The sequence below is a fragment of the Hoplias malabaricus genome, chromosome 9, assembly GCF_029633855.1.
Source record: "Hoplias malabaricus isolate fHopMal1 chromosome 9, fHopMal1.hap1, whole genome shotgun sequence".
In the NCBI taxonomy this organism is placed as follows: Eukaryota; Metazoa; Chordata; class Actinopteri; order Characiformes; family Erythrinidae; genus Hoplias; species Hoplias malabaricus.
The window spans coordinates 17,657,170-17,683,414 of NC_089808.1; the positions used below are offsets into that span (position 1 = coordinate 17,657,170).

Here is a 26,245-nt window from a genome sequence, read left to right on the forward strand (position 1 = left end):
TTATCTGTAACCGCTTATCCAATTCAGGGTCGCAGTGGGTCCAGAGCCTACCTGGAATCATTGGGCGCAAGGCGGGAATACACCGTGGAGGGGGCAGTCCTTCACAGGGCAACACACAGACACACACATTCACTCACACCTACGGACTTTTGAGTCGCCAATCCACCTACCAACATGTGTTTTTGGACTGTGGGAGGAAACCGGAGCCCCCGGAGGAAACCCACGCGGACACGGGGAGAACACACCAACTCCTCACAGACAGTCACCCGGAGCGGGAATCGAACCCACAACCTCCAGGTTCCTGGAGCTGTATGACTGCAACACTACCTGCTGGAAAAAGAAAATTGAGCATATAACGAACAGCTGGAAGACCAATTAACACTAATTAGGTCAATTGACAACATGATTGCGTATAAAAAGAGCTTCTCAGAGTGTCAGTGTCTCTCTGAAGCCAAGATGGTAAGAGGATCACCAATTCCACCATTGTTGCGCAGCAATACCAGAATGGTGTTACCCAGCGTAAAATAGCAAAGACGTTTGCACTGGGCCAGGGGTCTTTTAAAATGGAGTGTGGCAAAATGGAAGACTGTTCTGCGGTCAGATGAATCACGATTTGAAGTTCTTTATGGAACACTGGGACGTCATGTCATCCGGACCAGAGAGGACAAGGAAGCCTGCATCACTGATGGTATGGGGTTGCATGAGTGCTTGTGGCATGGGCAGCTTGCATGTCTGGAAAGGCACCAATAATGCAAAGAACTATGTTCAGGTTCTAGAACAACATACGCTCCCATCTAGACATCATCTCTTTCAGGGAAGACCCTGCATTTTTCAACAAGATAATGCCAGACCACATTCTGCAGCAATCACAACATCATGGCTAAGTAGGAGAAGGATCCGGGTACTGAAATGGCCAGCCTGCAGTCCAGATCTTTCACCTAAAGAGACCATTTGGCGCATCATAAAGAGGAAGGTGCGACAAAGAAGGCCCAAGACGATGGAACAGTTAGAGGCCTGTATTAGACATGAATAGGAGAGCTTTCCTATTTCTAAACTTGAGAAACTGGTCTCCTTTGTCCCCAGACGTCTGAGTGAGTGTGCTGTAAAAAATGGCCTTGTCCCAACTTTTTTGGGATTTGTTGACGCCATGAAATTTTGAAACAACATATTTTTCCCTTAAAATTATACATTCTCTCAGTTTAAAATTTTGATCTGCGATTTGTGTTCTATTGTCAATATAATATTAGATGTTGGCACCTCCACATCATTGCATTCAGTTTTTATTCACAATTTGTTTAGTGTCCCAACTTTTTTGGAATCCAGTTTGTAGGAATATATGTGATGATTTTAATGTGTTTTATCTATGAAATAAGTGACTTGACAAACTGTGTACATAAATATTCCGTAACTGCTTTTATTTGATATTATTCTTAAACCAGACAAGGAAACAGTACATCTAAACACAGCACCATTAACTTCTCCAGTTTAATTCTTGCTATATTTGCAAAATTGGAATCCATGAACCTTAAGATTTGCTACACGTGATACACATTTCAGGGCTGTTTCTAGTGGTTATGACTCCAGATGTGGAGAATGAGTAGAGGGAGTGATGTCTCACTGATAACCCCAGGCACCAGGCATTTCACTTCAGTGACCCAAAGAAAACAGTGTTTTTGATCGATTTGAAGGAGAGCTTTAACCCCCGTTTAAAAGCTTGTTCTGCCACGTTCGAAAGAGCTTGAAAGCTAACAGGGTGGGCATGGATTGGTCCCAGAGAAGGTTTATGAGCAACTGTCAATCCAAAATCAGTGACCAATGGTCTTCTAAGACCCTCCCATCCATGAAAACTGTTCCAAAAGTCAAAAGCAAAAAAAATTTTTTTTTTTTAATACTGGTTCAAGTAAAGCAACCAAGTATCTTTTAAAAGTCTTCTTTTGATATACAGTGACTTGTGAAAGTATTCAGCCCCCTTGAACTTTTCAACCTTTTGCCACATTTCAGGCTTCAAACAAAGATAAAATTTTAATTTTTTGTGAAGAATCAACAAGTGGGATGCAATCGTGAAGTGGAATGAAATTTATTGGATGTGTCAAACTTTAACAAATAAAAAAAACTGAAAACTTTGTAGTGCCACCTTTTGCTGCAGTTACAGCTGCAAGTCACTTGGGGTATGTCTCTATCAGTTTTGCACATTGAGAGACTGAAAGTTTTGCCCATTTTTTCCTTGCAAAACAGCTCAAGTTCAGTGAGGTTGGAGCATTTGTGAACAACAGGCCTCAGATCTTTCCACAGATTCTCGATTGGATTCAGGTCTGGACTTTGACTTGGCCGTTCCAACACCTGGATACTTTTGTGAACCATTCCACTGTAGATATGGCTTTATGTTTTGGATCATTGTCTTGTTGGAAGATAAATCTCAGTCCCAGTCTCAGGTCTCTTGCAGACTCCAACAGGTTTTCTTCCAGAATGGTCCTGTATTTGGCCCCATCCATCTTCCCATTAATGACCATCTTCCCTGTCCCTGCTGACAAAAAGCAGGCCCAAACCAACGATGCTGCCACCACCATGTTTGACAGTGGGGATGGTGTGTTCAGGGTGATGAGCTGTGTTGCTTTTACGCCAAACATATCATTTTGCATTGTGGCCAAACAGTTCGATTTTTGTTTCATCTGACCAGAGCACCATCTTCCACATTTGGTGCGTCTCCCAGGTGGCTTGTGGCAAACTTTAAACGAGACTTTTTATGGATATCTTTGAGAAATGGCTTTCTTCTTGCCACTCTTCCATAAAGGCTAGATTTGTACAGTGTACGACTGATTATTGTCCTATGGACAGACTCTCCCACCTCAGCTGTAGATCTCTGCAATTCATCCAGAGTGATCATGGGCCTCTTGACTGCATCTCTGATCAGTCTTCTCCTTGTTCGAGATGAAAGTTTAGAGGGACAGCCGGGTCTCGGGAGATTTGCAGTGGTCTGATACTCCTTCCATTTCAATATGATTGCTTGCACAGTGCTCCTTGGGATGTTTAAAGCTTGGGAAATCTTTTATATCCAAATCCGGCTTTAAACTTCTCCACAACAGTATCTCGGCCCTGCCTGATGTGTTCCTTGGTCTTCATGATGCTCTCTGCGCTTTGAACAGAACCCTGAGACTATCAAAGAGCAGGTGCATTTATACGGAGACTTGATTACACACAGGTGGATTCTATTTATCATCATCAGTCATTTGGGACAAGATTGGATCATTTAGAGATCCTCACTGAACTTCTGGAGTGAGTTTGCTGCACTGAAAGTAAAGGGGCTGAATAATATTACATGCCCCACTTTTCAGTTTTTTATTTGTTAAAAAATTGACACATCCAATAAATTTCCTTCCACTTCATGATTGTTTCCCACTTGTTGTTGATTCTTCACAAAAAATTAAAATTTTATATCTTTATGTTTGAAGCCTGAAATGTGGCAAAAGTTTGAAAAGTCCAAGGGGGCCGAATACTCTTGTAAGGCACTGTATTTTTCCTGTATTTTTCCTGCATAAAAAATGTATACCTTCAGCTCTTGATTAAAATTTATTTTTGCTTTTGAAAGGTTTTTGACACAAAATTCACTTCATTAAAAGGATTTCTGCACTGGAAAAATATCTGATTGCATTTTGGCTAGCTGGACGGTTTTAATATTTTAAAAATTTTAAAAGGTTGAACTGCATCAACTGACAAATGGCAAAATCAGTGCAGTTGTGAATATTTAGACTTGCAGCTGAGTGGTTAGTACAGCACTGTCTCACCAAAACCACTGGTGACAGTGAGCAGGTTCCAGTTTCACAGAATAAATCAGGAAGAAAGAAAAAATATAACTAGGTTTGTGGCAACTCAAACAATGGTCAGCAAATAGTTATTTAGTGATGTTTTAAGCAACACAATCACAGCCAAACAAGTATGTGGACTCATTCAAGTAGCAGTTCTAAAGAAGATACCCCATGCTGTAAAAATTAAGAAATAACATGCTTAAAGTGAGAATACTGATGATTCATCTGTAATGGAATTGACAGTGAAGATTCTGTTTGTAGTGTTTATTTAAGTAATATGAGCCCTGTGAGCCCTGTGTAGGGGGAGTTTAATTATTATCATTTTATCTTAGACAAGAGTGTGAAATAAAATATATAGCCAAAGTACAGCTTGGATGCTATTTGCCACAGTTAGCTCAATACATGCATATACATACTGTCACGCCCTCGTCTCGTCATGTCTGTTTTCCCCGGTCATGTGCTCTTTTAGCACATGGCTATGTTTTGTTTATGTTCTAGTCTCCGCCTTTGTTCCGCCTCCTCGTCTGTCATTTGTTAACCCGTCCTCCGCGTTATCTGTCCAGGTGTGTCTCATTTATGTCTTGTATTTCAGTTCCCTTGTGTCTCTCCTGTTTGTCGAACATTTCTCCTTTGTCTTGTCAATCATGTTATGCTAGTCTGTCCGTCTGTCTCCTCAGTTTCTCCTTTCACCTTTGTTTTCACCTTTGTTTTGTCACAAGTCTTGTCGTGTTGTTTGTCTCCCATTTCTAGTAAGGTCATGTTTATTCTCTAGTTTTGTCATTCAGTGTTTTTCCTGTCCCTATTAGTTTAATGTCCTCGTCTTGTTGTTTTCTTAATAGCTTGTCTTTGTTTTGTTATATCTTTTGTTAAAATAAAAAACCCTCCGTGTTTTAGCAAGTGCGTCCGCCTCCGTCTGTCCGCCCCGTGATCCGTGACACATACATACATACATACACACACACACACACACATGTAGGGTAGTTTAGCTGTTGTTGGTTATATACTGTCACCTAGAAGTCACTTCCAAAATTCCCAAAATACAGATACAGTGCAGCTCAGTAAAAATAGTTAAATCCAAGTTTTTAGAGGGAAGCCTTGATGGATATTTATAGTGATAAATTATAAAAGTGGGATGAAATATTTAAAAAATTGTGTTGTGATGAATCCTGCTCTTTTATTTACTTAAGCTTGAAAGCACAATATGTGCTTTGGGCTAGTGATAATACATGTACAACTAGAACATTAGTAACAATGAGACCTGTTTTTTATGGTTAATTTATCGCTAATAAACAATAAGTGTCCAGATCATTATTTGTCATCAGCGTAATGTGCTTTTTGTCTTACATTTTGCCACACTAAGCCTTCTGCACTCTGGATTGGAGTAAATTAATTCTGTACCAACAACGCACAAACCACAGCCAAAATAGATGTGAGCTGTTCCCTGCTGATAAGCGAAATGCAATATGCAGACATCATGGTTAAGGTGACAATGTTACTCTTAACAAATGATGATTACATTTCCTGTTTAAAACACTGGTTGGTAAGCTGTTACCAAAAAGAATGTTTGATATAATGCTGTGTTTTTCTTGTTCCCCATTCAAAAAGACAAAAGACTCACTTACACAGTAAAGAAAAACAAAGTTTTTCTATATGGCCAGTCTGTATTGCTCTTTAAATTAACTGCTCCATGTCATGAAGATTTTATGCTACAAAAAAGAGACAACTGAAATTTTACTGAATTACATAAAGTAATAAATTTGTCCAATCTCATTTACAACTAAATGCATATTTCTAAATTAACATATATGCATTTGGTCAAATGTGAACAAATACACATATTGAATGGTATATAAGTACATAAAATGATGCAAATAAACAAATGTAATTTTCTTGTCATTAGACATTAGATATATTTATAAACATTTTGACCTGACAATTACCCTAACATGGTAAAATGATTGATTTCATGTTGAGTTTAAGGGCTGCATGGATGGCAGGGCATATGAGCCCCATGTTTTGTTAGTCTACAAGAGAAAGGAAAGGCTCTCATTGTTTTGTGGCCTTTAGCAGCAGTTGTGTAATGTGTCACATCTGAAATGAGAGTATAGGCTTTTGAAATGGGGACGACTACTGAGTTCCCTTGGTTTTCTCCACTGCACCCATCTCTGAAGCCAGAATTGGTTCTCATTCTCATTTACTCAGCCAATAATGCACATACAGCTTATAGATTACAGATAACATATTGTGGTTTTCTGCTGCACATGTTGAGCTTCTTGAGTTTAAGAAAAGGGAAGAGGAGAAAGTAATGGGTGGCCTTAAGCCTCAATGATACCTTGGTGTTCTTATTCATTCATTTATTTAGAGGTTTTGTTGTTTTGAACTCCAACTGTTTATGACTGTTTGTTAATATTGTTATTAATTTGTGGCCTATTGTGTTGTATCATTTATGCATATGCCTATTTACCCTAATTTGGTTTACCCTACTTGATTTTTTATGTTTTTCTACTACACAGTGCTATTCATGGTTGAATTATTAAAGACCATATGCAGTGGAAAACTTGCTGCCCATCTCAGCATCTTCTGGTAGAACACAAAAATATACATTTAGTTTTTATTTGTATGTATTGCTTAAACAATATAACATTAAAATTTGCTAAATGATTTGTAAATACAGTAATATCACTGGATATAATAGAATAGGATAAATAGACTTTTAATAATTTTACAACATTTTCAAAATGAGAAAAACAAGATTAAAAAGAATCATTTGTTCAGTAAGTTCTTCAGAAACTGCTCGGTATTGCACATATATCTGAACTTTTGATTGTAACATAAATACATTTCGGTACATACTTCAAGTTTCAAGTCATTCAGTCACCACTATATATATATATATATATATATATATATATATATATATATATATATATATATATATATATATATATATATATGTATCATTTTTTTCCCAGTAATTACATAAATGTAAGTTTGTTCTGAATCTATATTTATGGAGCTCTGGAGCTGATTAAATATTTCTAATTATAATATACAGTGTATCTTCCAACAGCTAGGAGCACTCAGCTAAATATTAAGTAAAAAGAGAGGAAAGTGTAATATACATGTATAATAATATAAAATATACATAAACAGTATAGAAATAAATAATAAGAATTGTAATAAATTTAATCGGTTGTGGTCGTTTTTCAGTAGCATGTTACTGTCCAAAGGATTTGCAGTAATGTCTGAGGCTTATGTTTACACTGACAGTGCTTACATTTCCTGTGTCAGGTTGTTTGTTTCTTTAAGAATGTGGTGTTACTGTTGAAATGCTGATGGCCTCAAAACCTCAAAGCACATAATTGCACACACTCTTGTGACAGCTGGAAACAAGATGAACAGATACATAATGAGCCTGCCAGAAAATATTCTTCTATATGCATTTTTGCTTTTCTAATATTATATTTCATACATTTTTATTAATTATTTAGTTAATTTCATTTCATTGTTAGCTTTGTTAATATTTCTACACTGCTAGTTTTATACATAATCTACACTTGTTTATCTTGTTAGTTATTAACATAATACTGTACATACTAATACTAAACTAAATCTTAAATATCACTTTCATTTTAGGTACAGAGTGTAAAATTTTTTCACACAACCTATAACCAATGTAGTTTTACTTGTACTTGGTGTTGTTAGCATTGGAAAAATAATTTGCTAAAGTTTTACAAGTTTAATCATGTTTATACTTCTACACACATTTATATTGCTGAATTTTTTTATGCATATTTGTTTGTTAGCGTTAAATATAAATATATATATTTTTTAAGTAATCCTGTACATTTTGATTATATTTTGGCCTTTTCTACATTAGTCACATAAATAAAAATTGACTATAAGTAAGCCAAGGACCTGTGTCATTTCTTGGTTTTCATTTAAAACATTTTTGTAGTTCCCGCCCTGGATCGCCACCTTTATGTGGTGGAGGGGTTTGCTCCCACTACCTGTGGGAGAGGTAGTAATCTGGGTCAGGTGCAATGTGGATCAGCTGGCAGCAGAGGGCATAGACCCTAGCGTTTTGATCCCCGGATATTGAAACAGGCAATATAACACCTCTGGTGGGAAAGGAGCCTGAGCTGGTGCACAAGGTTGAGAGGTACCAGCTAAATATAGCTAGGCTCACCTTGAAAAACAGTATGGGCTCTATACAAATAAATCAGAGTTTATATATTATTTGGTATAAACATATTCAGACTCATGCTTTATAGTGTGTTCTATTAGTACTAGTGTTTAGTTTTATTAAACACAAATTGTACAATGTTCATAAACTGATCTGAGTAACACTGAGTAAAAACCACGATGTCATAGTGATGTTTCTACCTACTATTACAAAGGAAATGGAAGCGTTTTTTATTTAGATGTGCCTTTAAAGAGTTTTGTTTTTAGTGTAGGAGGATTCATCTCAATCTCTCTCACCAGCTCTGAAGTGGCTCTCTGCATGGAGGAGGAGGACAGTTGCTAAGAGATGGGAAGCAACTTGGAGATCCTTATGGACCACTAGAGTCTGGCTCTTGTAGCAGACAACGGTGGTTAGTTCCGGCAGTAGCTTGCCAGATGGTAGCATGGAGCACACTGATGATGTCCAACCTCACTACATGTTCCACCTGCTGCTCCTCAGCTTCTACAGCCAGAGCCCGTGGACAATGATCTATGGGACACTCTGCCTCTGGCACTGAAATTAGAGGAACAAAATTATTTTGATGGCTAATATTGGCTGTTCCATCTGCATATCGTTGCTTCACGGTTGCCCATGCTCTCATGTTTGTATTTTACAATCTTAGTCACTTTTGTGCTGTATAGTCTGGTACTGACAGGGTATCTTTTCATGATATAGCATTGGTGCTTACCACCGGCCTGCTCTAAACCTGAGGATAAATTACAAGCAATTTAGTAGCTTTAGGCTGACCATTATAACACATAACAAAAACTGTGTCTGAATTTGCACACTATGTTTAGTGTTCTGTTCAAAATTTCAGTCGTTTGGTAATGTTGTCCAAATTCTTAGTGGACTCATAAAGTGGACTCATGTGTATCATAAAACCGAAGAACAAAAGATGCACACAAGCTAATACACAGTGTGTAGCATTATTGTACACCTTCAAATTTACTTTGCAAGATAGCTTATGATGTTGAAGTGGCTGGACTATAAATAGGTTTTTTTGTTTCTTTTTTTGTTTTTGTTTTGATTACTAAACCTAACTGGTGTGGTGCTGTATTTAATAAAGAAAATTTAATTAAAAATTCCTAATTTTCTGATTTCAGTTAAATTAATTAAAAGAGTTAATCCAGACAGGTGTTAACAGTAATATTATTATTGCCATCTGACCCTGATCAAAATGTTGGATATATATATTTCTCTATTTTGAGGGGGAAAAGAGATACATTTAAATTAAATTTAATAATAATTCAAATTAATATTTAAATTAAGAATTTTGAATAAATATGTGTTTTTATACTATAGTAAAAAAATAAATTATAAACAGTAACATTACCAATTAAAAAGCTGTCGTGTACAGGTTCTCATCTTTGAGAAGTAAAGTAGTGTTGAGGTAGTGATTTAAATTCAGTAACAATGGCAATTAACAATACACCTCTCCCTACCTTGAAGATCCTGGCTGATTCTAATGGCCTATGCCATACCATCTTGAACTTTCTGCACCTTTAACTGGCTCCATACTGTCTCCACTGGTCAGAAATGTGCACAAAATAGAAGACAAATTGTGACTTAACCTGGGGACTTAAAACTAACCTGGGGGTTTAAAACTAATTAAACAGTTAACTACAATGGGTATTTTACTGGATAGTCTCCATTTTCAAGAATGTACAATCCCCTAGATGGGGACAAGTGTGAATTGTGAATAAATCCACAAAAAAGATATTAAAATTTGCCTGGGTGGACTCACACAGCTTGAAGCTAAATGGAATGTATTAGATTCTATTGGGCATACTTAGGTTCTGGTTCAATATTTATTTAGCAGCCATCAACACTGCCAGCAGCCCTAGCAAAACCTTTTAGCTGCCAAACGTGCACCAGCTCCTGTTTTGTGTCAGCTCTTGTGGTCAAGATCTACATTGTATATACTCATATGAAAGGTACACACAAGCATATCAAAGGCCTTTAGTGCTACAGTTTAGGTTGCCACATTTGATACCCTTTGCCAAGTCATACTTCAATGTTTGTCTATGGACTAAAAACACTAGGATTGCCAGTTTTATGAGCATTTTACAGGTTTGGCAATGCAATTTTATCTAAGCACAAATGTAAGGGCCACTGAATGTTATGTAATGAATTTTACATACATTTATTGCAAAATTAAGAAAGAACATAAAAGTAGATTTAGACATAGGCATGATTACAGTCATTATGTAACACAACTGGAACCTCAAAAATGTGATGATGTTTTGTATATTTTAAGTGACTAAGCAATGATAAATGTTTCCTGTGCAAACATTTGTGTCTAAAGTGTCTAAATTCTGCATATAGTCTCACACCTTGATACCCAACTTAGTGTATAGGGTGCATTAAATGTCACAGGATATCTTTTAAATAGAAGGACATCAAAGAAATAAAAGGGTGTCCTGCAAATTTTGACTCAGCCTGTATTTTAAGCACAGTCTATGGTGTCTAGTGAATGAGTAAACAAACTATTTCATTTCCGCCACGAACCTTAAGTAGTTCTAGTTCTACTGTGACCTTGTCATACATTCTGAGCTATGCACACTCATGTACTCGTTCATTCACACATTATTTGCACATTATATCACTTGAATTTTCAGCCCCCAATAGAGTTGGACGGTACAGTCATAATCATATATTGGAGGTAGTCATAATGTCAGATGCCATGTCTACTCATAGTTAATGGACAAATAAATAACAACTGCTAAGTGGTATGTTACTGTAGAAACAGGGTGGGACCAGTCAGCAAGATTTAATTGACAAAAAGTCATGGCCAGTAATGGAATTACAGTCATGTAAATGTTAAATTAAAAAAATGCTACAGATCATGTCTGTAGTCTTGAAAACAATAAGACAATAACTTTCAAACTTTAAAAACTCTTTTCAAGATTACAGACATGATCTGTAGCATTTTTTGAATTTAACATTTTTAAAATTCTATTATAACTGTCATTTTCAGGAAATATGAATTATAAGCAGGAGATAATCATTAACTGCTTTTACCCACAATACCAGAACTAAACGATAATGAAATTGTATGCACATTGTACCTAAGAAAAAAGGTTTTAAAGACTGCACTTGGCTCCCTGGTAACACTGCAATTGTATTTAACCATAATTTTTAGGGAAATTTTAAATGTTACTATTCCGAACACACACACACACACACACACACACACACACACACAAAAAAAAACACATATACTTTCCTGAGACCATGTTCTTTGTAAATGCAGTACATATCCCTGGTAATTAGTACCTAGTACTATAAACTTTTTATGGTCTTAAACATTACGAGATTCATAAAATTAAATTATAATTTTTTCTGAATTTTACCATACTATTCCTCCAAATTCCTAGAGTAAAAAGTTATGAGAATTATACCCAGGGAAACTGAAAATATGTACTTCAAGACTACAGTGGACAGTTTCTGGTAAATTATCTGGTAACATTTTGATTTAACCCTTTAATAGCACTCAAAATTTTCCATTTATGTAAATTCAACATCATTTTTTTATGAGATTTGAAATAATATTACTCCAAAGTCCTACAGTAAAAATGTACGACAATTATTCTCTGGTTACCTTGGGACCAGGCTTCAGTGAAGTGATTTGGTAACAATTTGATTTAACCCTTTAATAGGACTCACAATTTTGCCATATATGTAAATTAAACATCATTTTTATGAGATTTGAAATATTATTACTCCAAATTCCTACAGTAAAAATGTATGAAATTTGTACCCTGGGTACTCTAGAACATGTTCTTCAAGGCTGCAGTGGAGTGGTCTGGTAACAGTTTGATTTAACCATTTTATGGCCTTCAGAATTCTGCAATTTATGGAATTGTGTTTTTATTCTTATGAAGTTTGTAATGCTATTACTCCACATTCTTACAGTAAAAATGTATGAACATTATAGTCTGGGTACTCTAGAACATGTTCTTGAAGTCTGCAGTGGAGTGGTCTTGTAACAGTTTGATTTAACCCTTTAATAGGACTCAAAATTTTGCCATATATGTAAATTAAACAAAATTTTTATGAGACTTAAAATAATATTACTCCATATTCCTACAGTAAAAATGTATGACAATTATTCTCTGGGTACCTTGAAACATGTTCTTCAAGGCTGCAGTGGAATGGTTTGGTAACAATTTGATTTAACCCTTTAATAGCTCTCACAATTTTGCCATATATGTACATTAAACATAAATTTTATGAGATTTGAAATATTATTACTCCAAATTCCTACAGTAAAAATGTATGACAATTATTCTCTGGGTACCTTGGAACATGTTCTTCAAGGCTTCAGTGAAGTTGTTTGGTAACAATTTGATTTAACCCTTTAATAGCACTCAGAATTGGCCACATATGTAAATTAAGCTTCATTTTTATGAGTTTTGAAATAATATTACTCCAAATTCCTACAGTAAAATTGTATAAAAATTATTCCCTGAGTACCTGAGAACATGCTCTTCAAGACTGCAGTGGAGTGGTCTGGTAACAGTTTGATTTAACCATTTTATGGCCTTCAGCATTCTGCAATTTGTGGAATTGTGTTGTTATTCTTATGAAGTTTGTAATGCTATTACTCCAAATTCCTACAGTAAAAATGTATAAAAATTATTCTCTGGGTACCTTGGGACATGTTCTTCAAGGCTTCAGTGAAGTGATTTGGTAACAATTTGATTTAACCCTTTAATAGCTCTCACAATTTTGCAATATTAAACAATTTTTACTGACATTTGAAATGCTCTTATGCCAAATTCCTACAGTAAAAATGTATAAAAATTATTCTCTAGGTACCTGAGAACATGCTCTTCAAGAATGCAGTGGAGTGGTCTGGTAACAGATTTTGATTTACCATTTTTTGGAATTTAATTTCCAAAAAGTTTTTGTTAAAGCCTATTACTTCTTCTTACAGTAAATACATATAAATATTATATCCTGTGTGCCTGAGGACATGTTTTTTCAATACAACAGTATTACCAGATTATCTGGTAACAATTTTATTTTTATTTTATTTTTTATTTCAGTGAAACTGTATTCCCTCCATTTTATGGATCTTTATGGACTTTTTAAGGGTTGCAAATCGTTATTTACCCAATCAGGCCTGTTTTTAATATTAACTGTATTGAATTATGTTTTAAATTCCATTTCTTATGAATTTTCAATATCTGCGCTTTTCTGCGAGTCCCCCCTCTCGCTCTCACACGTTCTACCGTAAACCGTGATGTAGACGCGCATAACAAGTCCTAGTGTAGATGGCGTGACTGCGTTTTCGCGAAGTGCAGATGGCGTGACCGCGGTAACAAACATGGCAAGACATCACAATAGTGTAGCATGTTATTTACTTGTATAACGTCTGTCTCCGCTCCCTTCACTGAGCAATGTCAGTCCAGTATTAACTCTTGTACCTGACGGACGGTGTTATGGTGGAAGAGGTTCTCCTCGCTGTGGGAGATGTTGTTATTGTATCTGCTTCTCGTATGAACAAAGCAGTGGTGGTTTTTCTCACTGATCCGGACTTCTCGGGCGCTTGGTAGAGAACGGTGTTCTTATAAATGATGTATTTGTGCAGATCACGCCGCTGTTCGCTCCTCCTTCTTCAAGGATCACAATTACAAATGTCCCACCATTTATCTCTAATGAAGCGCGAAATTATTTCACTGGGGTGTAAACACTCCTACAGTTTTTATGTTTTTAGACTTTTATGTTTAGCCGAGCACTCGCTGGACGTCTCTTTCCGTGTGAAGCACGAGGGGCGGGTCCTACACGGTGTACGCCAGCACTGGCAGTTTGCGATGTTTTAAATGTTGGTCACAAAAAGTTCGCTTGTCCTCATAAAAAGCAAGAGATAGATAATGTTAACACTGACTCAGAGGTGGGGGCTGCTGTGAGCTCTGAGGGTAGTCAGGGGGTCGCCACAGGGCGCTCTCGTGTAGAGCAGGCTGAATCTGTAGGGAGAGTGCCAGTGTCTGTACCGGAGCCTGGGGGTGGGGTGCCTCTGGTGCCAAAGCCTAGGAGTGTGGTGCGTTTGACGCCCGAGTCTGAAAGTGTAGAGCTCAGTACGAGTGGTGCCGAGTGTTTGAAGGATGGTGTTCTGAAGGAGAGGATGACGAGGTCCTGGTCTGATTGCCTGAGTGAGGATGTCAGAATGGAGGAGAACTCTGTGGATGAGGGGGCTAGTGGTTCTCAGGAGAATTTTCTCTGTGATCTTGAAGCCTCTCAGGAGGAGCCTGGAAACGTCTATGACAATGACCCCCGGTTGGGTTCTCAGGGGGATCAGTCACTTTACTCTTTAGACGAGGTGAACAGTTTTCTCCATTCTGGAGAAATTTGTTAGATCAGTGGCACTCATCCAGAAGACGTCGGTATGGACCTTCTAAACGAGAAGAAGAGTTTTTGTTTATGGAAACATGTCACTATGATTAGAAAGAGTGCACGACTAGGCAAAAGGAAATCATTGAGCAATACACAGTGAAACCAATCGTGTCACACGGTGCTGTTACTGTTTTTGTTTTGGTTTCTTTCTTATATACTCTTTATGGATGCTTTCAGAGTAGGTTCCTTAAATATTAACGGGGGAAGGGCTAAACATAAGCGGGCTTTGATATCTGACACCATACAGAGAATATGATATGGCATATGAAGCAGAGTGGGCGATGTGGTGGGAGGGTCAGTGTGTGCTCAGTCATGGGATGAATGTTAGGGCAGGGGTGGTGATTCTGTTCTCCCGCCTTCAGGAGTGAAGATTCTGCACACAGAAGAGGTGGTACGGGGTCACCTCGTTGTAGTTCAAGGTTGCAATTCTCCTTTGTTAATCCTTTGTTTGTCTATGCTCTGAATGTAGGACAGGAGTGTGTGTTACTTTTTAAAACACTGTGCCAGGCTTTGAGACACCTCACTAATGAGGGCTGTGTTATCCTTGGTGGGGGACTGGAATTGTACGGTGGCCTTTACTGTTGACCGGACAGCGGAGAAGCCTCGTATATAATCTTCTGTGTGCTTGTCCAATCTCTTGAAGGAGTCGAATTTTCTAGATGTGTGAAGAGTGAAACATTCTACAGTGTGGCAGTACACTTGGGTCAAGGCTACAGATGATAGGATTAGTGCTGCTCGATTGGACCAGCTTTATGTTTCCGATCATTTTAGCAGTAGAATCACTGGGGCATCTATTTTACCTGTGGGTTTCTCTGACCATCACTTGCTCTCTGTCTCTGTGAGCTTGTCACATATTTTTAGTGCACCATCTTATTGGCATTTCAATGTGAAACTCCTGAAAGATGAGATTTTTTGCTGGAAGTTCAAGGTTTTTTGGGAGCAGTGGAGGAAAACGTCTTTTGAGAACCTAAGGCAGTGGTGGGAGGTTGGAAAGACTCAAAATAGACTGTTTTGCCAGCAGTACACCGCTAACTCTAGCTTGAGGATCAAGAGAACTATTCTGGCTCTAGAAGAGGACATACGCTCTCTGGAGCTCGGGGTGACTGCTCGTCATGATCCTGCTATGTTGAGAGCCCTGGATCAGAAAAGGACAGAGCTGGGGTCCTTTTTGAATGAGAGGGTGAAAGGGGCCTTGGTGCGCTCACGCTTCACTGCTCTGGCAGATATGGATGCTCCAAGTGCATTCTTTTTAAATCTGGAGCGTACAGTGTCACAGCGGAAGCAAATTGTCTGTCTGCAGTTTCCAGATGGGAGGATTACGACAGATCGAAGGGAAATGTGTAAACTTGCAGTGGATTTCTACTCTGTGCTCTACACCACTGAACCCTGTGACCCTGACTGTGCTGACCAACTTCTGCAAGGACTCCCTCAGCTGGGACATGACTCTAGAGCTGAGTTAGATGCTGATTTGACTTTGCTGGAACTCACTGTTGCAGTCAGGCAGCTCAATGCTGGGTGTTCTCCTAGCATTAATAGTCTACCTTCTGATTTTAACAAGCACATTTGGGACAGTATTACCACTGATTTTTATGACATGTTGAGTGAATGTCTGGATGTAGGGGTCTTACCCAGTTCATGTCAGCGTGCTGTGCTGTCTTTATTGCCAAAGAAGGATGATCTGTCCCTCTTGAAAAATTGGAGACCTGTTGCGCTGTTAACTACAGATTATAAGATCTTATCCAAATGCTTAGCAAATAGGTTAAAGAAACATCTAGCTACGGTGGTGCAGTTCTAATGCATCAATGAGAGGACTATTATGGACAATCTGTTTTAGTAAAGGATGTTTTAGATGTTTGTAAGCACTCTGACATGAATGTGAATTTGATCTCTCTTGACCAAGAGAAAGCATTTGAATGTATTGATCACCAATACTTGTTTGACTCAAAGCTTTTGGTTTTGGAAATTCCTATTTAAACGTTATACGGTTGTTGTATACAGGAGCGTCCTGCATGGTTAAGGTGGGTGGGGGTCTGAGTCTGCCTCTTTCTGTGACGAGAGGGATCAGACAGGGATGTGTGATTGAACCACTACTCTGCTGTATTCTGAAGAGATTAGCTGGCTTTTGTATTCCTAATGCACCTCAGGGCTCAGAGATGTGTCTGTTTTTATTAATAGCAGTCAGGACATTAAGGTTTTGTCCTAGGCACTTGAGCTGTATGCTAAGGCCTCATCTGCCAGAGTGAACTGGGACAAAACAGAAGTGTTTTGGGCTGGTCTGGAGCAGATAGGGGACCTTCCAACTCCTCCTGGGTATCTGCGGTGGGGTAGAGAAGGCCAAAAAATGCTGGGTGTGTTCTTAGGTTGGACAATTTTCAGAAGCAGAATTGGGACGGCATGGTGGAGAGAGTGTGCGCTAGATTGTCTTGTTGGACAAGGCTGTTACCCCAGTTGTCCTACAGGGGGAGAGTGTTGGTGGCAAATAATTTAGTTGCTTCCACCTTGTGGCACAGGTTTAACGTGCTGCAGCTTCCCGCGGTACTAGTGCAGGACATACAGAGAAGACTGGTGGACTTTTTCTGGTCGGGTCAACACTGGGTCCGGTCTGCTTTTCTGTACTTGCCGCTTCGGGGGGGGACAGGGCCGGGTGGAGATCAGATCCAGGGTATTGGCGTTTCGGCTGCTGGGGGCTCAGAGGGTGTTGTTTGGTGGCTCGCTTGCATGGAAAGAAGTGGCCATGACACTGCTCAAACAAGCTGAAGGAATGGGACTTGAGCGATACCTATTCCTAATGACACTCAAAGACAAGGAGCTGGCAAACCTCACTCCTTTCTACAGGTCAGTGTTCAAGGCATGGAGGGGGCTCTCTGTCTCGAGGCCATCTGGTACGCCTGCTGGAGAATAGCTGTTGGAGGAGCCAATGTTCTTTAATTCACTAAAGCTGTCAGGACTGTTGGGCTCCGCAAGTCTGCGCTCGCAGTTCAAGGCTGCAGGGTTCACCAAGCTGGGTCACCTCATGAGTGAAGGAATAGCAACACTGAGCCAAAGGACTGGGATCAGGTCTTGCCGATTGTTGGATTGAGTCGTTGCGGAGACGGTGGTACCAGCATTTTCTGCGTGATCCGTCTGCTACAGCTGGATGGCGAGACGGACATCAGTACGAGTTTCCAATTCTGATTGTTGCTGCTGCGATGGGGGAGCAGAGAGAGGATGAGACCTTAATCTTGTCCTTTGCTACACCAGTGCTGGGCTCCTTCCACTTAGTGGGGAGGAAAGCCCCATACTGGACCTGCGTGAGGGTGTCCCAGGCTAGTCCTCTGGATGGAGTTCTACAAAGTGGACTGAGGTGTTTGGTGTCACCTCTTCTCCCAAAGGCTGCTGGAGAACACTGTTTAAGCACCCGATCAATAAAAGGATTGCAGATCTCCAGTGGAAAATTATACATGGGGCGATAGCCACTAACAGACATCTCGTGCCCCTTGATCCGTCAGTAGGGAAGGGCTGTCCATTCTGAGATGAGGCTGAGACTCTCTGTCACCTGGACTCATGTTTTTTTTCCCCCTAAACTCTTTGTGTTTGTGGATGAGGTGGGGATGTTCAGGGGATTGGTGGCCGCTTGGTTAAAGCTGGAACATGCGTATTATGATTTAGTGGGGAACGGTTGTGAGTTTGTGGAAACCAGGGGAGTCAGGTGGAACGTTTGCAGTTGAATTTTTAATAGTTGTAGCTGATCGGGACTTTGTTCTCTTCTGGTCCCTCTAAAAGTGTTTTGTTTATTATTTATTGTGTTTGCTTTTGTTGTTGGTCGTTGGGTAAAGGCTGTTTGGCTGGTACTGTGACTTTAACAACCCTCAATAAAGGGTTTGTTAAAAATCAAATCTCTCTCCCTCCCTCCTCTATCCATCTGCCATAATATCTATACTGGGATAATCAAACTAGATTGTTCTTGCAGTAAGCTAAACATCTGTGAGATGTGCATTATGGTTTTGGGCCTTGTCCACTGCATATAGAGATTGCTCTAGATTCTCTGAAACTTTGAATGATATTATGTGCTGTACATGATAACGTGGCTTTGCTGTTTTAAGCTGAGAAACCTTATCCATTAATTATTTCTATGTTTGCCCACACAAACCTTTCTCAGAATCTTCTTTACTTCATGAGGTAAGATATTGCATGGAGCCCCAGATTGAGGAAGATTGACAGTCATCTTGTGTTTCTTGCCTTCTCACCAAGGTGCTTGCCTATTGTCTTGTAGCCCATCCCAGCCTTGTGCAGGTCTACATTTTTTCCTGGTGTCCTTAGAGAGCTCTTGGGCATGGTGGAGAGGTTGGAGTGTGTGGACAGGTGTCTTTTATACAATGAGTTCAAACAGGTGCACTTAATACAGGTAATTAGTGCAGAACAGGAGGGTGCCTGAAATAAAAACTTACAGGTCTGTGAGAGCCAGAATTCCCGCTGGTTGGTAGGTGATCAAATACGTATTTCATGCAATAAAATGTAAATTAATTATTTAAAAATACAATGTGATTTTCTGGATTTGTTTTTAGCTTCTGTCTCTCCCAGTTGAAGTGTACCTACGACAAAAATTATAGACCTCTCCATTCTTTGTAGGTGGGAAAACTTAGAAAATTGTCATTGTATCAAATACTTATTTTCCCCACTGAATATGGGTGAATGTATTGGTTCCTCTGTGTTCATTTGGTCAAGGTTAAGTCCTTGTTAAGTCCTTACATTTTAACATTGAATTTAATTTAACAAATGAACAGGTTTCCAGTATTTTCTTATTAGAATTCGTATGTTTTTCTTAGTGTCAAAATAATAATTATAGCATTACTGAAATATAAAATGGTCACATTTATTTGAGGAAGTGTGAATTTTTCACTAAGATAGTGTGTTAAGGCTTAAGATTTATTATGTTATCTGCAAATGTGTTTTGTTTCTCTTTCATGTACTTATTCAAAGGTTTTTCACCTATGTCTATACATTTACAAATGCCTAAACATCTATAAATTAATGCGAAAATAACTACAAACGATCTACCAGCATTCCTGTAAATTTAGTAATGAAAGGAGAAAAGAAGAAATCAGTTTGGTTATTGAGTGGAATTCAGTTGGAAACTCAATGGATCAATCCCTTTCACTGAAATATAGTGGACTTGAATCCTCAACTGTGAGCCAAGTCATAGTCACAAATGAGAACTTAAGGACATATTAAACAATAAGTCATTTATATCTAAATCTATGTTGGATATTGATCTTGGATTGATAAGAGTCATCCATACAGAAATACAAATTCTACATATATATGTATATATATATATATATATATATGTGTGTGTGTGTATACCATATTCTCAATCGTATTGAAATATTTTATTCCATTGCATTACACAAATCAGACACAAGACTTGAACTGCTGATAAGCTAAATTGGAACTTTTACTTTTTAAAGTCTAAATTGTTCACACACCTATAAAACACTTCAAACTATTCCTCACAACTCTAACAGACACTACCAATTGTGCCAGTGTGCTACACAAACGTGTATAAATATTTTACAGACAACCACATGTAAAATAAGAACTTTAAAGAGGTTTCCTAGCTGTGCAACTGAAACTGAAAGATGTGCATTTCTACTCATTGCAAGCACTGCTAGCATAATTGTTGTTTTTTTTTAAAAAAATAATATAAAGAAACAAAATATATTTACACTAATATATTATCACTCATGTCAAAGAGAAAGCATGAGACAGAGGAAGAATAGTAAGAAGAAAGGAACAAAAGGAAAAATATATAATTATTGGGTAAAACAGCTTGCTGATTTACCCAATTTTCGCCCTGTGATTCACAAATTCAATTAAAGAAAGATTAGAAAAGAACACAACATGTGCAACAATGTGTGTGCTTTTTTGAACTGGTATATATGTTGCCTTTATTTGTTTGCTGCATTAGCAGTTTTACCCAAACTGCCACTTTTATCTGTCTTTACAGAATTATCTTTTCTTGGAGACTGTTCTTCATCATTCCTCTGCAGATCAAAATAGGACTCATAAACTGGAACCATATACTGAGGAGAAAAAAAAGATAAAATGCATTTCAGATTATTGGTAATAGGGCAAATCAGTATGTATAAAGTTTGTCTGACAGTTGTGAAGTGTCTCTGTATTTTATTTGTAGTATGAAATGAAACAAACTACACTATGTTTTTTGATATTTCACTTTCAACTTTCTAATGTAGTTGATGTAAATAAAACAAAACCCAGTAATGGATCAGTCAGTGCCTTAGGTAACACTTGTTGCTGAAGGTAAAAACATCAAACATTGGTAGCAGTCTATATCATGCCCTCCCCCAACCAGCAGCACATCTGTACATTTAGGTTTTTTTATTTTGTTCTTTACATTTTTATTTCAATCTGGATATACAATGATTGCTAAAGGAAGTTATGTTGCCTCTATAAGTAATAGAAATATGGTAATCTTACAATTTGCTACTGTTGTTGTATTCTGCCTTTATTTTTAAACCTTAATTGATTACGATAAATTGAAACTTAAAATAAGAGCTATAGTCAGTTATAATCAAAAAGAAAAAAAAAAAAGCACAGAGCTCCTCAGCCTCCCCACAAATGTTCCCTCTGCTTAATATAAACATGAAAATACATATACAATTATACATACATGAATAAAAATACACATAAAATGAAAACTGATATATTTATATTCATGTATTTATTTTGAGAAATTGGTCGTAATATTCATTATTAAATATAAAAATACAAAAAGGTCGATCAATATAAATGTAATTAATATAAATATAATTAATATAAATGCAGTGATCATATTAATTTTTTTTATTACTGATAATCACCAACACTTATTAATGATTATAATTAAAGCATTAATCCAGAGCTTTTAGCCACAGCTGAACAGCTTTTTAAATGTTGGTGGCAGATGGAGAATGTACAAAGAAAATGTCCTACTTGTGTCATCTATTTTCCATTATCAGGACTGCATGTGTTGCTGCCACTTTGAGTATTGGAAATTGCGAACAGGAAGTCTTACACAAAAATAAGAACACCTCAGAGCACTGAAAATTAGTTGGATATTATATATTTTGTTGGGTAGTTTAAATCATCACAACAGAATTGCTGTGCATTGAGGCCTTTTAAATTGCACTATAGTCTGATTTACCACAGTGTCTTCAAACAACATTATATAAATAACAGGGAGTCATTCCAAATGCATTTTTGAGTGAATGAGAATGTTAAAAGTCAACTCCATGAAGTGTATGCATCTAAAACAACAGTTTAAATGATTACAATGATTACATGCTGAAGCTAGGCAGCCTTGCTTATCCTGTGTGCAGTTAATTTTACACTGACGCACATTTCAAGTTGCACTCATGGGTCGTTTGTGGTGAGCAGTCTGTGAGTGTGGTAAATGGTCTTGCCTTACTTTCCGAGGTGACCCACTTACATACAAACAAAATCACATAGATAAGTGTAGAGGCTTACTCTAGCTGTTTGTGTAGATGCCTCTGCTTTTTATATGGTTGCTTTTTAATTATTTACACCCATTTTCTACCACCAGCTGTATGGTGAAGTCTACCCTAATCATAAACTGCCATGAACCTCAGAAGATAAGAGCAATCAGTGCTTTCTAAGGTACATACTAAGCCTACGTTTTTTTTTTTTTTTTCAAACTACTGTTAACACATGACTACTAGACAGCTCGATGCACTTGGAGGAAACTGCTAACTGCTTAGATCTGTTATGTCAGCATTAACTGATGCTTGCAATGACTAAAATAGTACTGAGGAAGGGGGGAAAGGGATGGCCACACAGAAACAGTGAGACCGGTTTTAAAGTGTTAAACTCCAGGTGAAACTGACCTAATTGCCAATTTCTTAACACTGTAGCCTCTGCACTATTTGGGAGCACAAAACTAACTAGAAGGGGATTTGGTATTAGTAGTTTAGTCCTGTTCCACTTTGCTGTGGCTTTGGGTTTTCTTTGTATTTGAGACCAAAGATATCTAAAATACCTGGAGAAACTTGTAGACCAGAAATATGTTTATTGGAGAATGGGAAACTCTTACCCATTGTGTAGATCCTCTAGAGTTCCTGGAGTTTTCATCCTCCTCACTGTTATCCGGCTCTTCTCCTTCACTTGGAGGACCCTCTCGTATCACCACCCTCTCTACAAGTGCATATCATCACAAGAACAGTCATTCATGCAGGAGAATGTACATTTATGGAGTCTTGCAAAAACAGTGACATGTTAACATATTTTTTCTAAGTGAAAAAAACCCTTCTTGCTGCTGTCAAACACCAAATATTACATTCAGAATTGTGACACAAAAGTATGTACACTCATTAAAATTGTCACTTTTAGTGGCAACCTCAACAGTAAATATTTTGTACTCTTAGTTAGATGTTTTCTAACTAAGAGTACAAAATATTGTACTCTTAATTGTACCTTATTCTGTTCTATTTTATGAAGTGGTTTATACTCTTCTAGCCAAAGAAGTCTCAGAGAGTTTCATGATGGGCACCTATCCCTCCCCACCTTTCCGCATTAACCACATCGACATCGATTAGCCACTCAAAAGTATTCTGGTAAGAAGCGGATCATCATTGACTTGTCAGCCCTGTGTGGTTCTTCTGTGCCCTCGATAAACAGTCTAGTGCCCAGCTCAGAATTTTCCCTCCGCTATGCCCGGGTCGACGCTACCATTTCATTGATTAAGCTCCTTGGCTGGCCAAAGTGGATGTGGTCTCTACCTTCAAAATCATCCCCCTCCATCCAGACTTCTGGCACTTGTTTGGGGTGAAATAGCATTTCTACTGCGCCGTTCACCTGACCTTCAGCTGTAAGAGCAGCCCTAGGATTTTTTGAACACGATTGCAGAGGCTCTTTTATGGATCCTCCTTAATGTCTATCATGTCCCGTGCGTGGTACACCTCCTGGATGATTTTTTGGTCCTTGACTCGTCCTGCCCGCAGCATCGATTCTCTCTCTGCTTTCCATCACCTGGGCATTCCTTTGTCTTCTGAGAAAACTATTGGCCCTGCTACCTCACTCGAGTTCTTGGGCATCTTTCTGGATTCAGTTTCTTTTTGTGCTTCACTCCCGCACGACAAGCTGGTCCGCATAACTGAATTCCTCTCGGAATGTCTTACTCTTCAATGTTATAAATAAACGTCAACTCCTCTCCTTCTTGAGGCATATGAATTTTGCCTTGCGCGTTGTCCCATCTCCTCCGTAGATGGAATGGCATCTCTTTCTTTTACGATGACGCACTAGCTAACCCAGAGGATGTTGATTTGTTCATTGACGCAGCCCCATCTGTGGGTTATGGGGGCTTTTACATGGGACACTGGTTCGCATCTTCCTGGCCTGATGAATTCACCCATCTAGCGCTAGACTCCGATGACTCCATTGGACTCCGCTAACTCTTTCCCGCTGTCATTGCTGCAGTTCTTTGGGGACTTGAATGGACTGGCCGAGTCATCCTTCTCCATTCAGATAACAAATCAGTTGTTCATATTAGGGGTGGGACTTGATTAACATAATTTATCAAATTAATTACAAGCTTTGTAATTAATTAACTGAAATTAATCACATTTTAATCATATTTCAATATCAGCATGAGTAATATCAAATCAAAATCAAATCAAATTTATTTATATAGCGCTTTTCACAACTGATGTTGTCACAAAGCAGCTTCACAGAATTCCAGTAAGACAAGATTTGACATGAAATGTAAAGACAAATGTAAAACCCTCAAGTGAGCAAGCCAGGGGCGACAGTGGCAAGGAAAAACTCCCCCAGCTGAGGAAGAAACCTTGGGAGGAACCAAGGCTCACAAGGGGTGACCCATCCTCCTCTGGTCAATCTACTGGTGATGATAGTTAGTAGTCCATGAGAACTTCAGTGTAGGGACAGCTTCAAGGCACTTGGTGGTTGCTGGAGCGTGGGCAGCTGGTCTGAAGCGTGGAGGAGGATCTCGACAGTCATCCATCAGTGTCCAGACAGACAGGTGGGCAGTCGTTTTAAGTTTGATTTTTTTTAAGTCGTTTTAAGTTTTAAACTGATTTAAGTTTGGTTGATGAATGAATCAACAAACATAACCTTAAATTCAAAATCTTGTTTTTTTTTTCCCCCACCAGTCTACTACCATTGAATTGGTCAATTTGCCTGACATGGACTTTGACATTTTGTTTCTGAATGTGAACCCCGACATGTGATCGAGTGTTGACTGGCGACACTGTTTGCATTACAGTAATCCCTCGCTAATTCGCGGTTCATCTTTCGCGGATTCGCTACTTCTCTGTTTTTTTCAAGGGGGCTTTTTTATTATTTATGTATTATGTATTAGACTAGGCCTGTAGGTGACAAAATATATCATTTACAAGTATTTCTTATGTACAGTACATGCATTGTTCATGTTCACATCCGAGTGAAATTTACTTGTGCTAAGCTTAGGAATTACTCTATTAAAGAAACTGGTAGGATATCACATGTAGTTCCAGCTGAAAAACATTATAGAATGACTGTTTAATGCAAAAGGTGGGTTGTTAACAATACAGGGAGGGTTTTAAAAGTCCAGATACTTGTTAAATACATAAAAAAATATCTTTCCTCTACTTCGCGGAAATTCATTTTTCGCGGGTGGTCTGGGAACGCATCCCCCGCGAAAAACGAGGGATCAGTGTACTGTTAACATTACTGACCTGCGCGCTAGCCCCAACATGTTTTGCGCTGATGTGGTAACGAACAGTGGAAGTGCTCCTGTGATAAGCAAACTCCTTCCTGCATAAAGTGCAAATAACATTTTTGTTTGTACTTCCTTCTGGAAGTTTCTTGTTTTAAAATTTCCCATCCACCAGCATAGTCTCTTCCATCATCTCCATCATGTTTATCACATTGTGCGTTATTATAATTTGTATGCCTGGAACTCATGCACTGAGAAACTTTCCATGGTGCAAAATGCTATTTAAAATACGTAAATTTTTTTATTTAGTTATTTTCCCTGTAATTAATTAATAGAAATTAACACATTAAAGTCCCACCCCTAGTTCATATTATTAATAAAGGATGCTCCAGTTCACTCAGTCTCATGCCATTCGTTTGCCGCCTTACTTGGCACTCAGTCGTACATCAATTTCTATAAAAGCAGTTCACATTTCCAGTTACATTAATCCTATTGCTGACTCTCTGTCTCGTTTCCAATTTTAGAAGTTCAAACTATTGGCTCCACGGTCCGACCTACATCCTACTCCGGTTCCACCATTTTCTGACCTCACCTTCCATCTTCCCACAGACTCAGCAATCTGACTCTAAGATCTCAGGATTTAATCATAAAATCTCTGGCACCAAACACCTTGTCTACCTACTAGACGGGATGGCAATGCTTTTTGCGCTTCCATCACATACACTCTATACCCTTTCTTCTGATCTCCACTCTTTCACAGCATTCCTCTCCTTCACTAGCTGTAAATATTCTATCTGTTAATCCATATTAAAAGTCTATGTAGCTGCTATCAATTTGTTTTTTAAATTGATTTATGGCTCTCCCCATCTATTTACTAATCACCACCAAGTCGCTTTGCTCCTTAAAGGAATAAGAAGGACTGAACCTCATCATCTACCTCAACGCATACCTCTCTTCTCTCATTCTTTACAGCTGCCTAGCTATTCTGTGATCCGGTTACGTATCACCAACTACCAATGCCACTCTCAAAGCCATGTTCCTTTTAACTTTTTTTGGCTTTCTCCGTTGCTCTGAATTCACAACCCCATCTTCGGTTCATTATACCGTGTT

General features: G+C 38.3%; 1 protein-coding gene across 3 annotated transcripts in view; it reads right to left on the minus strand.

Annotated features, from left to right (window-relative positions):
* Positions 1-19,812: 19,812 nt before the first annotated feature.
* Positions 19,813-26,245, minus strand: part of LOC136707676 (uncharacterized) — a 40,025-nt gene continuing 33,592 nt past the window's right edge. For all 3 annotated transcript variants that reach the window (XM_066681887.1, XM_066681886.1, XM_066681885.1), the window contains 2 exons: positions 22,517-22,617; positions 19,813-20,489 (listed from right to left, as the gene is read on the minus strand). In XM_066681887.1, coding sequence (XP_066537984.1) covers positions 20,355-20,489; positions 22,517-22,617 — 236 coding nt within the window. In that variant the 3' untranslated portion in view covers positions 19,813-20,354. The remainder of the gene's footprint in view (positions 20,490-22,516; positions 22,618-26,245) is intronic.